At 40.5% G+C, this 19174-nt stretch overlaps 1 protein-coding gene across 6 annotated transcripts in view; it reads left to right on the top strand.

Annotated features, from left to right (window-relative positions):
• LOC149321667 (receptor expression-enhancing protein 2-like) overlaps window positions 1-15445 on the top strand; it is a 43197-nt gene extending 27752 nt beyond the window's left edge. For 4 of the 6 annotated variants that reach the window (XM_089526566.1, XM_089526595.1, XM_089526588.1 and 1 more), the window contains 3 exons: window positions 445-605; window positions 2768-2920; window positions 11280-15445. In XM_089526566.1, coding sequence (XP_089382692.1) covers window positions 445-605; window positions 2768-2842 — 236 coding nt within the window. In that variant the 3' untranslated portion in view covers window positions 2843-2920; window positions 11280-15445. Of the gene's footprint in view, window positions 1-444; window positions 606-2767; window positions 2959-11279 lie in introns of all 6 variants that reach the window. The other 2 variants (XM_089526574.1, XM_089526581.1) reach the window with 2 other exon arrangements.
• Window positions 15446-19174: the final 3729 nt, after the last annotated feature.

The raw sequence follows: 19174 nt of genomic DNA, 5'->3' as shown, positions 1-19174 counted from the left end.
GGAGAGAAGCTCCTGGAGAGATGGATTGGAGAGGTTAAGCTTTTAGCAGAAGGGAGTGTTTGACTTCCCCTTTACACTTTACATTGCATTAAAAATGGTGGGAGGAAAGGATAAATACCTACACTAAATGGAGCTGGGGAGCAGCTGCTCTGTCTTTCTTTCTGTCTTTCTGTCTTTCTTTCTTTCTTTCTTTCTTTCTTTCTTTCCTTCCTTCCTTCCTTCCTTTTTAAGAGAAGGAGAATCCCAAGCATGGCATTCAGGGACATAGTTAACATCACATTTAGTTTGAACTTGAGAGTTTAACTCTCAACTTAGGTAGATATGAGGTTCTCATTTCCACCTTTCACCTCCCAGAGCTTTAGACCAAGGTCTGTGTTTTCATCTTTTGATTTTCATTTATATTTGAAAAATAAAAGGCAGCTGTACTGTTGGCTTTCTGTTCAGGTACATCCTGCTACTCTTCATCAGAGGAGATGGTAGTGTCTCAGAGACATAATGGAGCCCAGTCTGATGCCAGAACAGATCCATCAGATGATGATACAGGAGACAAAGTTCCCAAAAGAACTCAGAGCCTTAAAGCTCCTAAGAAAGTAACGAAGGCTGAGGTGAGTTGAAACATGATAGTTTGCAGGGCAACAGTTGAACCTTGTAGATGTATCTTGTTCTTCTTGAAAATACAGGTGAGGGAAATGCTGTGTCTCTTGCAGTGTTTCATGTGTAAACTGTTTCCCCTCAGCCTGGCACTCAGTCCCACCTAAAGCTCCTGTTCCACCTGAAATTGTGTGTCTTTCTCTTGAAACCTGCCTAAGGCCTGATCCAGACCAGTGCTTTGCGCTGGCCTGGACACGTAGTAGGGTTTCCCGGGGGCGGAGCGACTGCACACCCCGCAACCCTACTACGTGGCGGTGTCGTAACAGTGGCGGCGTCCCGTGTACACAGGTGCCACCATTGTGTGTAAGCATCATGCAGCGTCCGCACGGCGCCTCACGACATCACTGCGGCATCACACAAAGAACCTGGAAATTACAGGTTCTTTTTGCTCCACAGTGGCAGTGCACTGTTTGGGGGCTGCGAAGCAAAAACAGTGCCACGCCTAGGTTTGTCTTTTTTGTACTCTGTTCACAAACTCAGTGCCTGTGGACATCATCTGGTAAAGACATCTTTCTGTCTTTTGTTTTAGTGAAACTATTACAGTGTCTTAAATGCTTGAGCATTTACTAAGGATAAAAAATAGATGTGATGATGGCATCAGCTGTTTGGTTATTCCTTGGTTGTGTCTCCCTAATTTATGTTATCATGCAAGGAGTGGTGAGTGGGCGTAACTGATTTTAATATCAAAATGGGAATAGATTAGAGGGTGGGGGCTGACCATTTCCTTGTTGTTCATCTTACCTTCCCATGCTTCATTGTCTGAAATCCACTCAACCAGCTGCATTTCCAGAAGTTAATCAAGGCCCTATACAGGCAGGCCAAAATAAAGCTGCTTCGGGTCACTTTGGAGGTATGCTGTTTAAATGATGCATGCGTCCTAAGAGTCCAGAAGCTGCGTCAAAGCAGCGCTCCAGTCCTTAGGACTGGATCATGGCTTTGGAGCGGCTTCCAGACTTTTAGGATGCATGCATCATTTAAACAGCATACTTCCAAAGCGGCCCAAAGCAGCTTTATTTTGGCCAGTCTGTATGGGGCCGTACTGTGTGAAAATTGTCTGGGACTGTAGATCATAGGAAGATACCATAATGGACAGGCAGTTCAGCTCCTTTTTCCTCTGCATCCCCTTTGAAATCAAAATTGCATTCCTCTGCTTTATGCATGAACAGAACAGACACACAAACAAACAAATATGGCTGTCCCATCTTGTGTTTGCCTGATCTGCTGCTGACATGTGATCAAGTAGGGAGCACAGCCTGCATGCATTTCATGAGTAAGCTGGCTTCCTACAGTGATTGTTCGGGTGTCCCCAGGTGAAAGTACTCACAGTTCTTCCTGGGATATTTTTTGCACATCTGGGCATACTCTCAAAAGTAGATGAAATGAAAGTTTTTATTTGGTTTGATATTTTTAATATGTTGTCATGTATGCAAGATTTTCCAGTTTATTTCTGGGAAAAGCTAAGCTTCAAGGTACTGTTAAAGAGCAGAAAATGGTTGTGAAGGGGGAAATTGTTTTGAAACCTAAATATCTCTTTTTTTTTCTCTAGTGCCCTCAGTTTTATAATCAGCATCTTAAGCTAAGGCTGATGCCATAATGCAGTAGATACATGAATGAGAATACAGGTTGAGCATTCCTTATCCAGAATTCCAAAACCTGAAATGTTAAAAAAATCCAAAATTGTATAAACACAGGTGGCTGAGATAGCAGTACCTTGCTTTCTGGTAGTTCATTGTACACAAACTTTGTTTCATGCACAAAATAATTTAAAATATTATGTATAAAACTACCTTCAAGTTATGTGTGTAATGTCTATATGAAACAAATTAATTTCATGCTTAGAGTTGGGTTCCATCTCCAAGATATCTCATCATGTATGTGCAAATATTCCAAAATCTAAAACACTTTTGGTCTCAAACATTTCAGATAAGGGAGATTCAACTTGTAATATAGTTAAGGGGACTTGACAATCAGGTTGCAATCAGTCAACAGTTTCACCAGCCCTCTGTCTGTTCTAGAACCAATAGCTGTCTGAAGATATAAACAAAGACCTTCACTTAAAAAAAAATCTCCTCCTTGCTTTACAACTAATTCCATATCCCTTCTCCTTGCTTTGCAGCCACCACAAAAGACTGTGAAAGCTCGTCCCAAGAAGAAAATTACAGGCTCTAGTACTCCTGGTGAATCAGCCTAAGAACATCCCAGCCTGTCTGTCCCAAGGCTCTTCTGTCACTTTAAGGGGCACTCACCAAGGAAATGGAGCTGAGACCATGTACATAACAGCTACTGCTTTGTAGAGCTCATTCCAAGGCGAGAGAGTGATTGAAATTTGGCACACAGATCAGAGGATGGCCGTCCTCAGGAATTATTTACTCTTCATCTTTGTGATGGAGAAAAAGCTAATCTGTCTGTATATAGCCTATCGCTTTGGGATTCCCTCTCTGTATGTAACCCTAATAGGGAAACTTTTTGCCGGAACAACTCTATAATTAGGGTTAGAGCCATCTTTGGCAGAGAGGCGGGGGGGAGGGGGGGGAAGATTTGTGCCACTGAAATTCTAATTGGAGGTGGGGAGCTCCCCATAATATTTCAGCATTTCAATGCTGTAGCTGCTGTGGGGAATTGTTAAGAAGTGCCTGACGTGAAATGATTGGTACTGAAAATGTGTCATCCAGACTTGCTTTGGCAGGAGAAAGAGACAGAAACAATGTTTTGCTTGGTGCTGTGCTGCATGGGCAGAGGCTCATTAGTGGTGACAGTGGGATTGAATAAGAGGATGTTGTTTTTTTGTGGGAGGCTGCATATGTTTGGGGGAGGGACTAAAGATGAGTTTGCAAGTGGCTGGCATCTTTATCTGTATCTAGTGCCTGTTTTTAAGAGTCTTTTTTTTCTTGGATGGGAGTACTATAACTCAGCCTATAATGTTGAGAAGGTAAAACTTTTTTGCATGGTTTTTTTCCAAGTAGATTAAAAACAGGAAGATGAAGAAGCTGTTGAATGGCTAAGAGGGCCATTATTGGAACAGGGTGTGTGGGGACACTTGAGTAGGTATCAGTATCTCTCCAGAGAGGTGGAATTCTGAATAATCACTATGTAGCAGCCAAATCTTTGGGGTCCTACTTTGGAGTTGCCTTCATATTTTAAATTTTTCAGGTCAGTCTGTTTTTTGTAAGAATTGTTTGGGAAAGGCATGTGTGGAAGATGTTTGAAGGTAGTCTGCTGGATGGTACTTACATTTTTGCTATGTATGCAATTATGCTTTATTTGCACTGAGAATATATTAAGGTAGGAGCTTGATCACTGTAGCCTGTTGGGTAGGCACCCCTGTGGCAAGGTTTTCTGAGTGACATGTTGTAATAATGAAAGTGATAATGGAATTAATGATTCTGTGGGTAGAAACTAGATAAAGTTACTCAGCTCTCAGGAACTACCTGTTTCTGCCGCTATGACATTCTGTCACTCCCTGCTAACTCTGATTAGTATTTTGAGGCAATATCATTTAGAGCTTAAGTGTTCTGTCAAGTCAGAGCTCAGTCCAGTCAAACAAGTGAATTAATACTGGTATTATTATTATTATTATTATTATTATTATTATTATTATTATTTTGTAGCCAGTTTAACAAACCTACATATGACTTTCTTCATCTATGGTTATGGTACAGAGGCACACAGTATGTTTTGCAACCCTGCTGTTCCCTAGGTTAGTGTGTGTGATAAATTCTATGTTTTCTGAATATGTGCCAAAACCACCAGCCTTTTAAAAAGTTGTAACAAATTGAGATTTTGACAGTACAGAAACCAGATTTCAGTTTATTCATTTTCAATATGCTGATTCACATGACTTTAGAAGTTGGTGACAACATGGTCTGAATGGGTGTGTGCTGAAAGAAAGAAAGAAAGAAAGAAAGAAAGAAAGAAAGAAAGAAAGAAAGAAAGAAGGGCTGTGCAGTTGCTTCACTATGTGGTTTAAATCCCATTGTTTCATTGCAAGCTAACATCTTCTGCTTCTCAAAGGAGTTGGATCAGAAGACAAGCTCCACTGGCTTCAGAGAGATTTCCCTTCTAGTGAGCCTGCTGTTAGGACTGTACCTTTAAGCTAGCTCCCTTGTTTTGTATTACCTTTCATTGATATTTGGTAGGCATTTCTGGATCACATACTATCTTTGATATTTTACAGATCAGTTGCACATCTGCACTTTTGTGTTGCACTTCTGTCTTGGGCACCTGGCAGTTCAGCCTCTGCAACAACAAGGAAAAGACTGTACAACATGGCTTGTCTTTCTTTTTTGTAGCAGCTGTTTCATGCCAAAGACTTGGCAAGTGATAGAAGAAATTCTCTAATTTGTCAAGGATACTGACCCTAAATCTCAGAGTAGCCTTTTAGGAGCTGGAAGATGGGCTTTAATTTGTTCAGTATGAGAACATAGAAACAGATTGTACTTCTTGCAGAGCTGAACAACCCTTTCTTGGTATTGTGCAACTAGTGCCAGGCTTGAAGTGAGGTGGTATGCATATGAAACAGCTCCACTTATACATAGAATATGATTGGGAAAGTGCATTTAGATGTTCACTTGGCTGTAATTGAGGTCTTTAAATTTTTGCATTATTAGAGAGGGAAGAGCATTCTGTTCCACAGAGGAAGCATGACTACTATATCAAATTGCTGTTTAACAGCACATTGTGGTTTTTGTTTGTACATATTGCCTTGCATTTTTCACACAACTTATATTAGACTCTTCCCAGGATCCTCTGTACAGTATAATCTATGTACAATAATTTTGCAAAGAAGTAAGCAACAGCATCTTACTAAATAACTTTACTTTCTGCCTCATCAAACCTATCTCAAAAAGGCTCAAGTCCTGAGACAATGTTTCCTGTATATTTTAAAAGCAACCTACTCTGGATATGCTTATCTTGTAGAAGGAGTGTCTGTCTTCCTGCCACATCATATTTGTCAATATAGGTTTTTGTTTGTTTATCTTAAAGTTAAAGGTAGTATTCTTTGGTATTTTTAGGTTTGTTTCACTTTTCTTTGTAGACTTTTCCTTTTTTTCCCTTCACCATTTTATGAGTGAGCTGCCTTTGTTCTTCTTGTTACATGTATGGCAGCATAGCAGAGACTTGGTAAATATCTGTCTGTCTTAGGTCACCAAAATAGAGGTAGAGTTTGTCAAGTGCGTGGCAGGCTGTAATATGTGGCTTCTGGGTTGTACTTGATTTTGGTAGTTAATGTTTTTTGCAACTGTTTTAGGAGTTGTGGCATCCCCTATGTTACATTCTGAGTTGCTTTTATCAGAATAGTTTCTAAGAGCTTGATGCATTTTCTTAATTGTTCTTTGACACCCAGGAGGAAATATAATGCTTTCTAAGATATTTCACATTGCTCTATTTCTTTTTTGTGCTTCAAAGATTTGGAGTGAGCAAGATTATGCTGAAATTTGTGTGTTTGACATTACAGTCATCCCTCCATATTTGCGGCTTTGATATTTGCAGATTTGATTATTCACGGATTTCATTAATATGTTCTCTCTAGGACTGTCTAGGTCCTCCAGTGCAACTCTGTGGTCAACTTTAAATAAAAGTTGCACTGAAAGACCATTTGTAGCTACTCCATTGTCATTCTATGGTCAGTGTATGTTGGACATTGACCACAGAGTTGCACTGGAGGACCTAGAGATTCCTAGAGAGTGTTTTTGTTATTTGTGGTTTTTCCATATTCACGGGGGTCTTGTTCCCCTAACCCTAGCAAATATGGAGGGACAACTGTACTTCATTCTGAGTGGATTCAGGCCAAAGTAGGTGAGACATTAAATAGGTGGTTTAATGTTCTGTGGATTTTTCTAAAAATAAATAACAACCACTGATGGGAGTTGTTCAGGACTGTGTTAGGTATCTTCCCACACTGCCGTCCCAACAAAAGTAACTTGCCAGGTATTTGACATGAGAGGGGAGCTCACACTGGTATCAGTGGGAGCTTCCAGGGGGAATTGTTGTTGGATTAATACTATGGAAAGAAAGGAGTAACCCTATCCCCATGCACTGTGGCCATAACCAGTGCCCCTCCTCGCAGCTTCTATGTACAGGATGATTGGAGAGAAGATGCAAAGAATGTTAAATCACATAATTAACATCAGGTCTAGTTTGGTCCTAAGATAACCTCTCTAACATTCTGTTAGAAAATGGCAGACCTCCTATCCTCTTACTGCTATTATCCTTTAGATTTTTTTATCACAATTAGGTGACAATCCTATGAAAACTTAGTTTTGCAGTAAGCTCCACTGAACCTGAAGGACTTATTTCTAAGCAAAAGTATGGACTGTAAAAGATTTTGACAAAGTATCTTGGGAAAATGGAAAGGTTAAAAAAATTATAACCATGTTATCTATATAATTACAGTGGAAAAACTCATTATTCTTTACTCTTTCTGTTTCTACCTCTGCCTTCCTGGGAAGTTTGCAATGTGAGAATTGAGCATTTACTTTTCATTGGGTAATCCACAGTAGCAACACTGCTAGATCCTTTCAGAGGATCCAGCGTATAAACAACAAACAAACAAACAAACAAACAAACAAACAAACAAACAAGATCCAGCGTATAGTAAACTGGAGCATAGAAAACCTTAGATTGTATAGACCTTGCAATAACATAATACTCTTCCTGTTTGCCTACCTCAGCCATATTCCACTATTGTGATTGGGACAGTAAGTTTACAAGGGTTAGAGCAAGAGCACTTGTGCAATTAACCAAATACAATGAAATAGCCATGTTGTTACATGATACTATCAGAAATTCCCTACTTGTTTTGAACAGCACTTTTCTTCAGGGGTAGAGGTGATCTGCAAAAAACATTCATCCTGACATCTATACAGTCTTCCCTGTTCCAGGTAAAGAGTGCCTTGCAGCATTGCTTAGACCAGAGGTAGGCCAGCCAATATCCTCCAGCCAGTGCCTTTTGGACTATCACTCCCATCAGTTATTCTCAATGACAGTTTTGGCTAGGGCTGATGAGAGTTGTATTCCAAAATATATAGAGGGCTCCAAGCAGCCTAGCCCAGGTGTAGATTGAAGTATTTCTTATTGCTATAAGGATAGCTCCTGTACTGTTGTCTTTATGTTCTCCTTCTGGAATATTTGTGATACATCAGAGTAACAGGTAATATTTTCTTTGTATCTAGTGTGGAACAGAAAAATTAAGATCTCACTTCCATTGATATAAGCATATACAAGCACTGGAGTTTCACAGAACTTTCCACTGGAGAGTCATTTCTAGGCATCATTGATTGATAGATAAGCTGTTGATCTGCTTCTCTGAAAGCAACATTCAGATTTCACTTGCATAAAAGGGACAGTGCAATCCTTTTGCAAAGATTTAGAAATGACTGGGTTGGATTTGAATGGTTGAACAGGAATAGAGCCCAGAAGAGAGGCTCATTGTTTGGATGGCCAGCTACTTAACCTTATTTTTTGAAATAGACAGAAGCAGTGGTGTCCTGGGGGTGGGGGGTGGGGGTGGGGCTGCGGAACACGCTGGGTGACACTCAGCTGGGCCTCCTCCCACCTTCGGGGCAAGAGGGACGCACATGTGCTCTTGCAGGCTGCTCTCTTCAGGACTTCCTCTCCAGGGAGAAAGCCCAGGACAGAGGTGGAGGGTTAGCGTGCCACCGCTGCTCCCTCCAGCTGCCTTCTGAGTCCAATGTGGACTGAGAAGGTATGGAGGGGGGAGGGAGTGTGCCTTCCAAGTCCACCTTGGACTCAAAGGGCATGGGGGGGAGTCTGCCTTTTGAGTCCAGTGTGGACTTGGGAGGGGAGGCTGGCCTTTTGGTCCCACCCTCATAAGCGCTGCCCCATGGAAGCACCACCCACCTGGACAGAAGCAACAACAATAGCATTCTTTAGCCATATGTTTTCTTGTTAGCAAAACAGCAGGATGCAAACAAAGAAGTGAATGAAACTGGATGAAACAAATTTATTTAAAAGTCTTAAACCTGTTGGGTGGTCTCTTAAGCTCCAGTCCACTTGTTCTGTTAGAGCTGCTTCAGTGGTGGGTTTTTGGGGTTTTTTTGGACAATGCGCTAGTTCTCAGTAAAGATACTGATGATTATAAAGAACAGTTTATCAGAGAGCTGGAGGCAGTATTATAGAGTGCTCATTGTCTGTATTACATACATTATCTCCCTGCCACTGCCCTTTTACTGCCATGGGCTCCGGTCAAACTGATTTTACAGATATTATAGCATGCCAAACAGTATAAGGTTTGGGAGAGTAAGAGCATGCTCTCAGCATTAACAGAATTACAAAAGTAAACACACAGTTTTAGAGATGGTTGTGGGTACATTTGAGGAAGTAGACTAAAGGGCAAAACGGACTGCCCCAAAAGGGATTGGGACAAAGCCAGATTAAGGCTGCGGCAACCACATGCTGCAGCTCCATTCTGCCTTTTTCCCAGCCCAAAAAGAAGCGGCAAATAGCCACTCTTTTTTGCACTGGCAAAAAAAAAACAACGGATTTTCTGCCCCACTGCAGACAGAAGCAGCTTTCAGGTGCTCCAGCGGCATGCACCATGTAAACAACATGCTACTAGGGTGCCTGGAAGCCGGCCAACATATGGGCAGCCGAGCGGCATAAAGTCGGCTTCCAGGCGGCTACAGAGCATGTGTTGTCAAAGTGCTGTGCTCTGACGCCACCTAGACAGCAGCACAGAGGGGCGGTCTGTTTCACCCATAAGTCTGTGAAAGCTTATGCTCCACCTTCTTTCTCTCAGTCTCAAAGGTGCTACAAGATCCCTTTGCATACTGTTGTGGATAATGTTCAAAATAAGTAACTGTCATGTTCAGGCAAGGAGCTGAAATGGAATGGTGTAAAAGATTTTTGTTTTGTTTTTTCAAAATTGTGAGAGTGCTTATTCTCATATCCACATGGATAAGAACAGCATCCCACAGTTCAAAAACATCTTTTAATCCTTTAAAAAATAAAATTCCTTTAGGAATGAAATGGATCAGATAGAAGTTACTTTTGATCTGATCTAGTCAGTGTTACTTATGCCTTGACTTTTATGGGACTATGGGTAGCTATTGTTTTTAGGAGTTAGAGTAAGAATTTCCCCTCCTCAGCAGGGAGTATCCCACATCCTGTTTTATACAGGACTGGATTGGGGCTGCTTCTATTATTCCAGAGAACAGGTACCCAAACAAAGAATGTCTTGACTTCTGAACATGGCAGGACAGGGCAAGGAGCTATAACATGCTAAGCAAATGGCTAGAGAAGGTCTCCCACGGGATTTGTGTGACTAAACTGAGAATGAAAGGGGATTTCCACAGAGATGGGATACCAGCCAGTTATTCTTCGGATTTGTTTAGACTTGGAGCATGAGTCAGCTATGTGAAGTAATAGAAACAGAGAAATATATCAGTAGACAGCCTGAGTGAAGCCATTTCCTTCTCGTGTACTGAGCTTTGTTCTCAGCCATTTTGCTAACTGAGCCCAGCTACTTTACACTCAGCCGCATCTTGTCTTGCAGCTGAATGGGCAAGGAGGCACTTGTCCTTGCAAGCTTCTCCAGCGTATTCCCTCTGTCAAGGTGTTGTATATGTATACTAACCATTCCAAACTTGCCAGCTGGGACCAGATGTTCAGAAAAACAAATTGCCTTTGATGTTGCACAATTGTTTGTACCCACTGTACCAACAGCTGGTGCTTTCAGATTTGGATTGTTGCCTGTGTCTTTCATCTTGCTACTCTGTCCAGCACAAGTAATTTTGATATCCCAGGAAAGATTGTCCCAAGAGCTTTTCTTTTTGCAGGAGTCTGTGTTCTGTCTCAATGGAAATTTTTAGGAGCATGCAAACTAAGAAAATCTTCACTATCAGGGGCAGCCCCTAAGAAAGCTGTATCCTTGCAGGGGAGAAAAATAATTAATCTCCTATGAAGAGAACACACAGTTCTCTTTTATTGCTGTATAAGAAAATGCTGCATTCCAGGAAAGAACTTGCTTAAGCTCTTTAGGAAACTATTGTTCCCCCAAGTGGCAGTCTGTGTACTGTGCCGTATCTGACTTGTTTAGAAAATATGATGTGGTTGGCAGAGGAAAGTTTGAAAGCAAATGTTCTGGAATCTGTGCTCACACATCAAGAACATGTATGATCACCCTAAGTCTGTGCACATAGCACTCACCAGTATTAATTTTTGAACTTTCACCAATATTTATTGTTTACAGGCTCTTAGTGATTGATAAACGCTTCTGTTAGACTAGTGTGTACAACTAAATGCTCTCAGAACAGGTTATTTAGAATTGTGTTGTTTTTACTTGAGCCTTTTATGTAGTTGGAAACCAATAAGAAAAAAGTATTTGGGTACAGGTAATTTTCATAGTTTCTTTAGTGTGTTTGTACTTTATGTGCTAACTAGAATCATATCACATGGGCAGCTGGGAAGGGAATATCACCAAATGTACTAAAGGCTTGTTTGAAGGCTATATAAAGGTTTACAGCTTCTGCAATGCACCTGGCTAAGTAGATCATGACTGGGTTTTGTCTCTTTTCCTCTTCTACAACCTGAGCAGTCCTGGAGTTCTCTTTAATTAAATATTTGTCACTTCAAAACCACGGTGGCTGAATTTCTCCCTTCCTCAACAGAGTGTCACAACAGTCGAAAGGCTGCAGTCTGGGACCAAAGTATTGGGATCAAATGTGTAGTGAGATTACAAAGAAGAAGAAAAGTTTACAGCAGCTCTGACTGTGAAATCAACCTTTCCTGGAAACACTCTTGACCACAGAGATGAACTTTGATGTTAGAACTTTTAGTCTCTGAGGATGACAGATATTTGAACAAGTGTTTGTAGCAAAGTCCAGTATTAAAGCTGCTACTGTTCTGTTTGCAATGACAAATTGGAATCAGAAATAATATGGAATGTAGAAAAAACATGGCTTCTGTTTCTTCAATACTGAATCATCCCCCAACCTTAGAAAGACTGATCATATAGCTTGCCTACTTCCTTCCACCAATTGCTATATTGCTTCTGTTGTCTGTTTGTTTTTTAAAGAATGTCTGTCTTTCTAGAAACAACTTTCTTAAACTGGAAATATGCCAAAGACAAATCTGTTGAAAACAACTTATATTGATCTAGGAAGAGGCTGCTTTTTTACACTAAAAGTATGGCTAGTTCAAACCATCTCCCCTCTCCATTATTTCCCATGGACACAAAAATTCTATTCCTTCCCCACAAGAATTAGAAGTACAGCAAGGGAAGAGCAAGGATGAGAATCTGATGGCTTTGCTCCGTCCCCTCCTCACCTGTCTTTTCCAGCCTTCCACACAGCACAGGATAAATGTCTGCAATAGACTGTGCTAATACAGGTGTATATGAGTACTAGATGGGTTCCTGAGCATGACTTGTTTAACAGAAAATTTGGTACCAAAGGCAGAAATAACATGGAACAAACAAGGATAGTTTCCTACACCACAAAAAAGAAGCAGAGAATTAAAACCTTTCATCAAACATTTTAATTCAAAACTAAAAATATGTATAACTCGGTCAGGTAAGCCTTGCATAAATTAACAAAACCATTTTGATCCTTTTAGAGATTACCTGAAAGCTTTCAAATTGCATCCAGGAATGATTTTCATTCACCAATTCCAACTTCTCTATAATATCTATTTTTTTGTTCAGATTTATAGATTTTTTTTTAACATGTTGGGGGGTAGCTGGTGGGGCAGGCTAAATCTCTTTCCACTTTTTTCTGTTCACTCATGCTCAAAGGATTCTGAAGGCAGCTTCTATTTACCTTGCCTCATGTAGGTGGGTGTACACAGCTGCAATAGGATTGGCTGGCATAGAATCCTGTTCTTTCCCAGCTGTAGCTTTGTTTACTGCAGACATACTGTTGCAACCAGCACCCAAAGTCTGCCCTCCTTCACCATCTTCCTGCTGCTGATGATGCTAAAAACATTCAGCTAGATAGGGAATGAGGAAGAAAATGGGTCTGGACTGGCATACAAAGACTGTTAAAAGGTGCTTGTTTGTCAAGAGGGTTTGTTAACTTGGGTATGCATGTATAATATAGGTTCTTCAATGCAGGGAGGACCAGAGCATACACAAGTAAAGCAGGCTCTGTACTATAGAAATTATCTCTGCAATGCTGCAGGGACGCTGGATTGAGTAGGACCAACGGAGTCATCCCCGCTATTCCCTTGACATGATTCTAATTACTGTGACCTGTGTGGAGGTGAAATTTTAAACAGGATTCAACTCATTTCTATAGCTTTCAAGATTTCCGGCAGCAGCTCTCTTCCAATATTGCCTCTGTGGGGAAATGTACCTTTTCAATTTCTATAGATCCCAGGCTGATAAAGGAACACTGAGTTGATAGCATTGATCCCCCCCCCCCCCCTTTAACTTGCTTTCACCACTGCCTTTGGCTGTTTGTAAATGTCTGTCAATTCAACAGAATGTCAAGAGGTAATATGCCCATGTCCATTTTTCCTATATTCTAAAACATGTTCACAATTTGCATCATTTTATTCTTTTTAGAAATATATCTTGCCTGCTGACAAGAATATTAGGATTATTGCACCTGTGATTTTACACTGTTCATATATCTGTTGCATGCAGAAGACTTGCAACACTCTAGTGCCTGAGTACTGTCTTTTCATACCCTCCAAGTATCCTGATTTGGCAGGGATACTTCTGATTAATTCTCTGTCATCCCACTTTTTCAGCTGCTTTTAGCATGTCTGAGATGTTTTTTCCTCTTCGTCCACTTAGTTCCCCCTTTGTCCTCAACTTACTTCTGCTACTGCAAATTGAGTCCAAAGTACAAGAGTGGTTTGCCGTCAACTAATTAGGAAGGGGGAGAGAAGAGAAGTAGTAGTATCAGGCAAAAGCAAACTGCTCCAGCCTCTCCTAGGATGTCTGTTCTTCCTTATTAATAACTTTTGCCATTTTGACTACACTCTGATGATAATTGACCACATGTGTCCCCGCTGACACCTGTAAAATGTTGGAGGATATGTCTGTGCTTATGTACATCCATTGGAGATCATGCTGATATAATGATATTCTATGCCTGGCCAAGTGCATATCATGCAGACACAAAATCTCCTAATGGGATGTTGAGACTGCTCAAATATTCCAAATACTGAACTTGATTTTTATTGTACTATACATCACATTTTCACTGGAAAAGACAATAATGCTTAGTAAAGTTGAAGTTAGTAGGCAAAGAGGAAGACCACATTACAAATGGCTTGATTTAGCCAAGGAGGCCATAGACCTGGGTTTACAAGACCTGAATGATGAGGGCTTTTGAAAGTCTCGTATTTCTAGGCCACTGCAAGTCGAAGCAGACTTGAAGGCAAATAACACAGTGAAAAAAACATGAATTTTAAGTCCCTGAGTGTAAAATTCTATACAAATTCTATAAACAGAAACAGTGGTGAATGGTAAATGTTATACTATTACAGAAGTTTCAGTATAGATGAGTATTGGGTGAAATGACCTGAAGGAGAGGGTGGGATGCCTTACCTAAGTAACCCATAACTTTTCAGGGGAAGTAACTGAACATCACTGGAAACAGTTTCACCACAGGCTTCTGTTCGTCATATTTCCTGAATGTACATGTTTCTAGGTAAAAGCACAGTCGGTCCTCCATATCCACGGATTCTTATCCACAGATTGAAAGATCCACAGCTTGAAAATACTCAAGAAATAGAGAAATTCCCAAAAGCAACCCTTGATTTTGCCATTTTATATAAGGGACACCATTTTACTACCATTTTATTTAATGGGATGTGAACATCCATGGATCTTGGTATCCACAGGGGGTCCTAGAACCAAGTTCCAGTGGATATCAAGAGTCCACAGTATATAACACAAAATTACATGCTGCAGAGAGTAAAAACAAATCAATTACATTAAAAAGTCTGGGGAAAGGGAAGGGTCTTTGTCTTACACAAAAATAAAAAGTTGATGCCAGGCAAAAATGTCTGGGGAAGGTACATCAGAGCTGGGGGAGTCACAATGGATATGGCCCTGTTTTCTGTAGCTATCAACTAAACTACACTCACCAGGGAGTGAAGAAATCCTTCAGGCAGAATCTAGGTCCCAAGTCATGAAGAGCTTAAATTATGAAAAATGTCACTTTCAGATGGACCTGGAACTGGATACTTTTTAGAAGCAAAGTATTTTAAAAGCCTTTGCAGTAGCATATTAAATCTTCAGACACTGTTCAGGAACTAAGGAGGTGCGGAATTAAAGTTAAAATGTCAACTAAAAAAAAGGTGTGTGTGTGTGAACTTATAGGACCTTAGAATATTCTTTAATATTAAACAATAGTAGCCTGATGCTGCCCTCTCTAAAAAAGGGGGGTCCTTGTAAAAACGGCTGGAAGAAAGGAAATTGAAATAATAAGGCCTCAAAAATCTTGTTTATGGGGAAATGTAATGCAGCAGATGGAGGGGTTTGATAGGGTGAATGGTAAAAAAAATCAGAAGTATAAAGTGATATTTGTACATTATTAAGGGTTAGTCTCTAAAATGTAAGATAAAATCTGTCATCTATGAGATAAGCAGTTGTTTCCTGGCAACAGTTCACAGGCTTTTATTAGCATAGAAGAAAATAACAGCGTAGAGAACTGGCTTTAAAACATTTTGACAACTGATATAATGAAATCAGAGGTGGCATTTGGATGAGTCTTTAGTGTTACTTACTCTTAGGTTTAGTGCTGTCTCCACTCAAGTATCATCATCATCACCATCATCATCATCAATAAATAAATATGATGTTGAAATTGTAAAGGCTGTCAACCAGTTGCAGAAATCTTGGTTGATTAATTTTATGTAATCTATTCTACTCATTAAATTTGCATAAGATAATAGTTGTAACTTGTTTTTAGATAATGCACTAATGTCTTGCAGCAGGCATTATCTTAGAAGAGACATTCCCCATTCTCTTTAGTTTATTCATGTGCTTCTCTACAGTATATAATTGTTATTTCTTTTCCACATATATGGCCAACCAATAAAAAAGCAAAACTAAAAATGCCAACAACATCATAAAAGATATAAAATGAAAGGTACATAATGTCCATGATAAGACAGCAATGCTTGAAATTATCAGAACCCATGAACACATGATTGCTGAAGATCATTAATTTATTTTGTGTTTTTTAAAAAAAATAATAATAAAATAATAAATACTATTTTCACTGTCCTTTGCCATGTTGAGAGAAAACAAGAATCAAATAGGTCTCCTGGACAGGACATTTCAAATTATAGGCATCTGGGGCTAGCCTAAATACCCTGAAGACAACACCTTTCTGACCTCAGAAAGGCACAGGCCTAGTTAGCACTCGGACAGGAGGCCATGGTGGAATAGCAGGTGTTTTAAGCTTTTTTCAGAGGAAGGCAATGGAAAATGACCTCTTGACTATTCCTTGCCAAAGAAAACTCATGAAATTCATGGGGTCACAATGCTGACTTAAAGACACGTACTACTAGACATCAGAGAAGGTTTTGAATCTGGTTGAATCTCAGGTGGGAGTGGAACATCTGCCTTCCCAAAGAGACCTCAAGAAGGTTACATGGGAGCCATTTCTCTAAGTACCTGAAGTCTTGAGACTTCTGACAGATTAAAGAGAGGATGCCTTTGTAGTCTATCAAAAAATTGTATTCAAATACATGATCAGAGGATAGCATTAAGCACCTATTTAAAAAGGGAAACTTGATGCTGTACACAAACTTGTTCAAACCAGAGTGACCTTCCTTCAAACCTTACAGTGTTCTTCCCTTTTTCAATTATTTTTCCTTGGGTTGATCAAGTTTACCTCTGAATGCTGAAGAGGAAAACAATGGACAACAACCTTTACAAAGCCTCAGTGTGGCCAAAGAAAAGGTCAAGGTAAAAGTTTCCCCTTTGATGTAGTTGTCTACTTGTCTCTGACTGTAGGGGCAGTACTCATCGCTCTTACTAAGCCGAGGGAGCCAGCATTGTCAAAGATGACGCCGTAGCCATGTGGCCAGCATGACTAAATGCAGAGGCACACAGAACACTGTTACCTTCCCACCAAAGTGGTACCTAATTATCTATTTGCAGTCTTAAATGCTTTCAAATTGCTAGGTTGGCAGAAGCTGGGACTAGCAACAGGAGCCCACTCCGTCACCCGACACTTGGGCCTCGAACTTCCAGTCTGCTGACCCTGTGATGATCAGAGTCAAGGTCTTAACCACTAAATGAATGTGTGAGAAGCTGGAGCAAAAATAGTGGAGATGATGCTACGTTTCTAAAGGCTCACACCCAGAGCAGATCTCCTTCGCTCACATGCAGGGCAGCCCAAGAATAGAATATTTGGCAGTTCTTTCTGTTGATATTGTGAAATTAAGGTACTCTGCATCAGTGCTACTGAAGTAGTGGTCTTTAGGCCCGTGCTGGTTTGAGGGCCAGTGGTTGCTGGTCTCTGGCAAGGCTCCAAGAAAGAAAGAATTGTACCAAGTGGCCATAATATAATGCTGCTCCCTGCCACATTGGGAAAAAACTTATTGTTGGTCCTTCACATCAGACATCTAAGAAGCACTGGTGTAAACTGTTTAGTACACCTTTTGATACATGGTTCACTATCGCTTCAGGCCTCAACATTCACCTAAAAAGCGACACATTGGACTCGGTTTTCTTTGTCCACCAGAGGGAGCATGCATCATACCTGCTGAAACTTTGCTCAAGTCACAACTGGTAGGAAGTCCATGTGAGTGGTTTGGCTAATCACACAGGCTGAGAATCTGAAATAGTTTTTATATAAAGACTGTACCTTTATGTGTAAAATTAGTGGCTTGGAAATCATGGAGGGGCCCTAGAACGAAGTTACTTTTAGCCTTGGGCTACAAAAGCTTTTCCAGCTTATTGGTGGTGGTAATGAAAGGCCCACTGAAGAGTTTTTCATTGCTGTTATTCCACATATTCCACTCCTGCAGTATCCAATCAGCCTTTTGAATGGCATCTCTGCAGGGAGGGCCTACAGGGAGTGGCTTTGTTTGTCTTGTAAGCCCACTGTCAGCCATTGTTTGGGCTTGTACCGCTGCTGTCTCTGTTCCCTCTCTCCACCTCCCTGTCCCCAGTACCCCCCCCCCCCGAACTGCCCAGTGGGATTGATCCTGGGGGAGACAGTGGGAGGGCAAGGCTTTGCACTGGATCACTTGCCCATGAAAAAGGAATCAATTGTGAAATCTAAAAATATAGAAGTACCTAATGGTTTCCAGGGTAATAGGTGACCATGGTAACTAAATGCTAGTTTTGTGATCTGATGGAGGATAGTTAAAGAAAGGGGGAAAAAGATACAGCCAATTATCTGTTCAAAATGTTTCTGGATAAAATGTTTAGCAGTATCTCTGAAGCTGCTGGAAGAAGCATAATTTCTAGTACATTCATACTGGGAAAGTGTGATAGGGTGGATTTACAATGGTGTCTTGGTGTGTGATGACAGGGTGCTGACTGAAATGACTTGTCCTGTTGGAATATATGCTTATTGATTCCTCTACCTATTATTAATAATAATAATAATAATAATAAGTTTTATTTATAGACCGCTATTCCACAATAGTGGTGTACAGTATACACACTTCCAAACTGATTTTACAACCTGAATCTCTCATTGGAAGAACTAAGTCATAGAGGATGCAGGGTCAAGCCTGAATTCCCTGATAAGATAATTGCATTGCTGGTGTCAGTCTTTCTGGCCTAGATATTTATTGAGGACAAAAAAAAGAAAGAAAATTCCAAATTGTAATCAGGAGGTGCTGCTAGAAAGGGGTTGACAGCATTTCCTGTGCTGCCACAGCTTTGTTGTGTATCAGTGGCACTCTGCTTCTAGGTGAGATTTTGGGACTGGGGTTAGACTCTGGAGACCAGGGGTCAGGTCCCACCTCTACCATGAAACCTATGAAATCTTGCCAAGAAATGACAGGTTTGCCTTAGGGTTGCCACAGGTTGGAAATGACTTGAAGGCACACAACAGCAAGAATAAAGCAAGTCCTGAAGAACAAAAATCAGAGTGCTTCTAGGAGATTGTTCTCTTTGCAGTAAATGCTCTCAGATTTACAGGATAGAAAACAGTGACAAATGTGTATCTTCATACATGAAGAATACTGGAATGTGAGGTCAAAGTCTGTTCTGAATTGAAACTGCAGAGGAGGAATAATCTCTGTCTTCATGAATATCCCTTCATTTCATCTTAACTGAGAACAACTATAAAGGCATCTTGACACAATGTAAGCCTAAGACTCCATCATCATAATTTTTTGTTGTTCTGACTGATTTTTAATACCTTTGCCTGATGAAGCAGTTGAAAGCTTGCATCCTGTATTTTGTGCATTTTGGTTGGCCAATAAAGGTATCACGGTGAAGTCAAAGGCTTTCATGACTGGCATCCATAGTTTTTTGTGGGGTTTTTTTGGGCTATGTGGCCATGTTCTAGAAGAGTTTATTCCTGACATTTTGTCTGCATCTGTGGCTGGAATGCTCTGAAGATGCCAGCCACGGATG

Source organism: Sceloporus occidentalis, unplaced genomic scaffold, assembly GCF_023333645.1.
Source record: "Sceloporus occidentalis isolate IW3139 unplaced genomic scaffold, rSceOcc1.0.p SCAF_1, whole genome shotgun sequence".
NCBI classification, from domain to species: Eukaryota; Metazoa; Chordata; class Lepidosauria; order Squamata; family Phrynosomatidae; genus Sceloporus; species Sceloporus occidentalis.
Note: the sequence above shows the minus strand (reverse complement) of the source record. Positions and strands in the feature narration are given on the sequence as shown.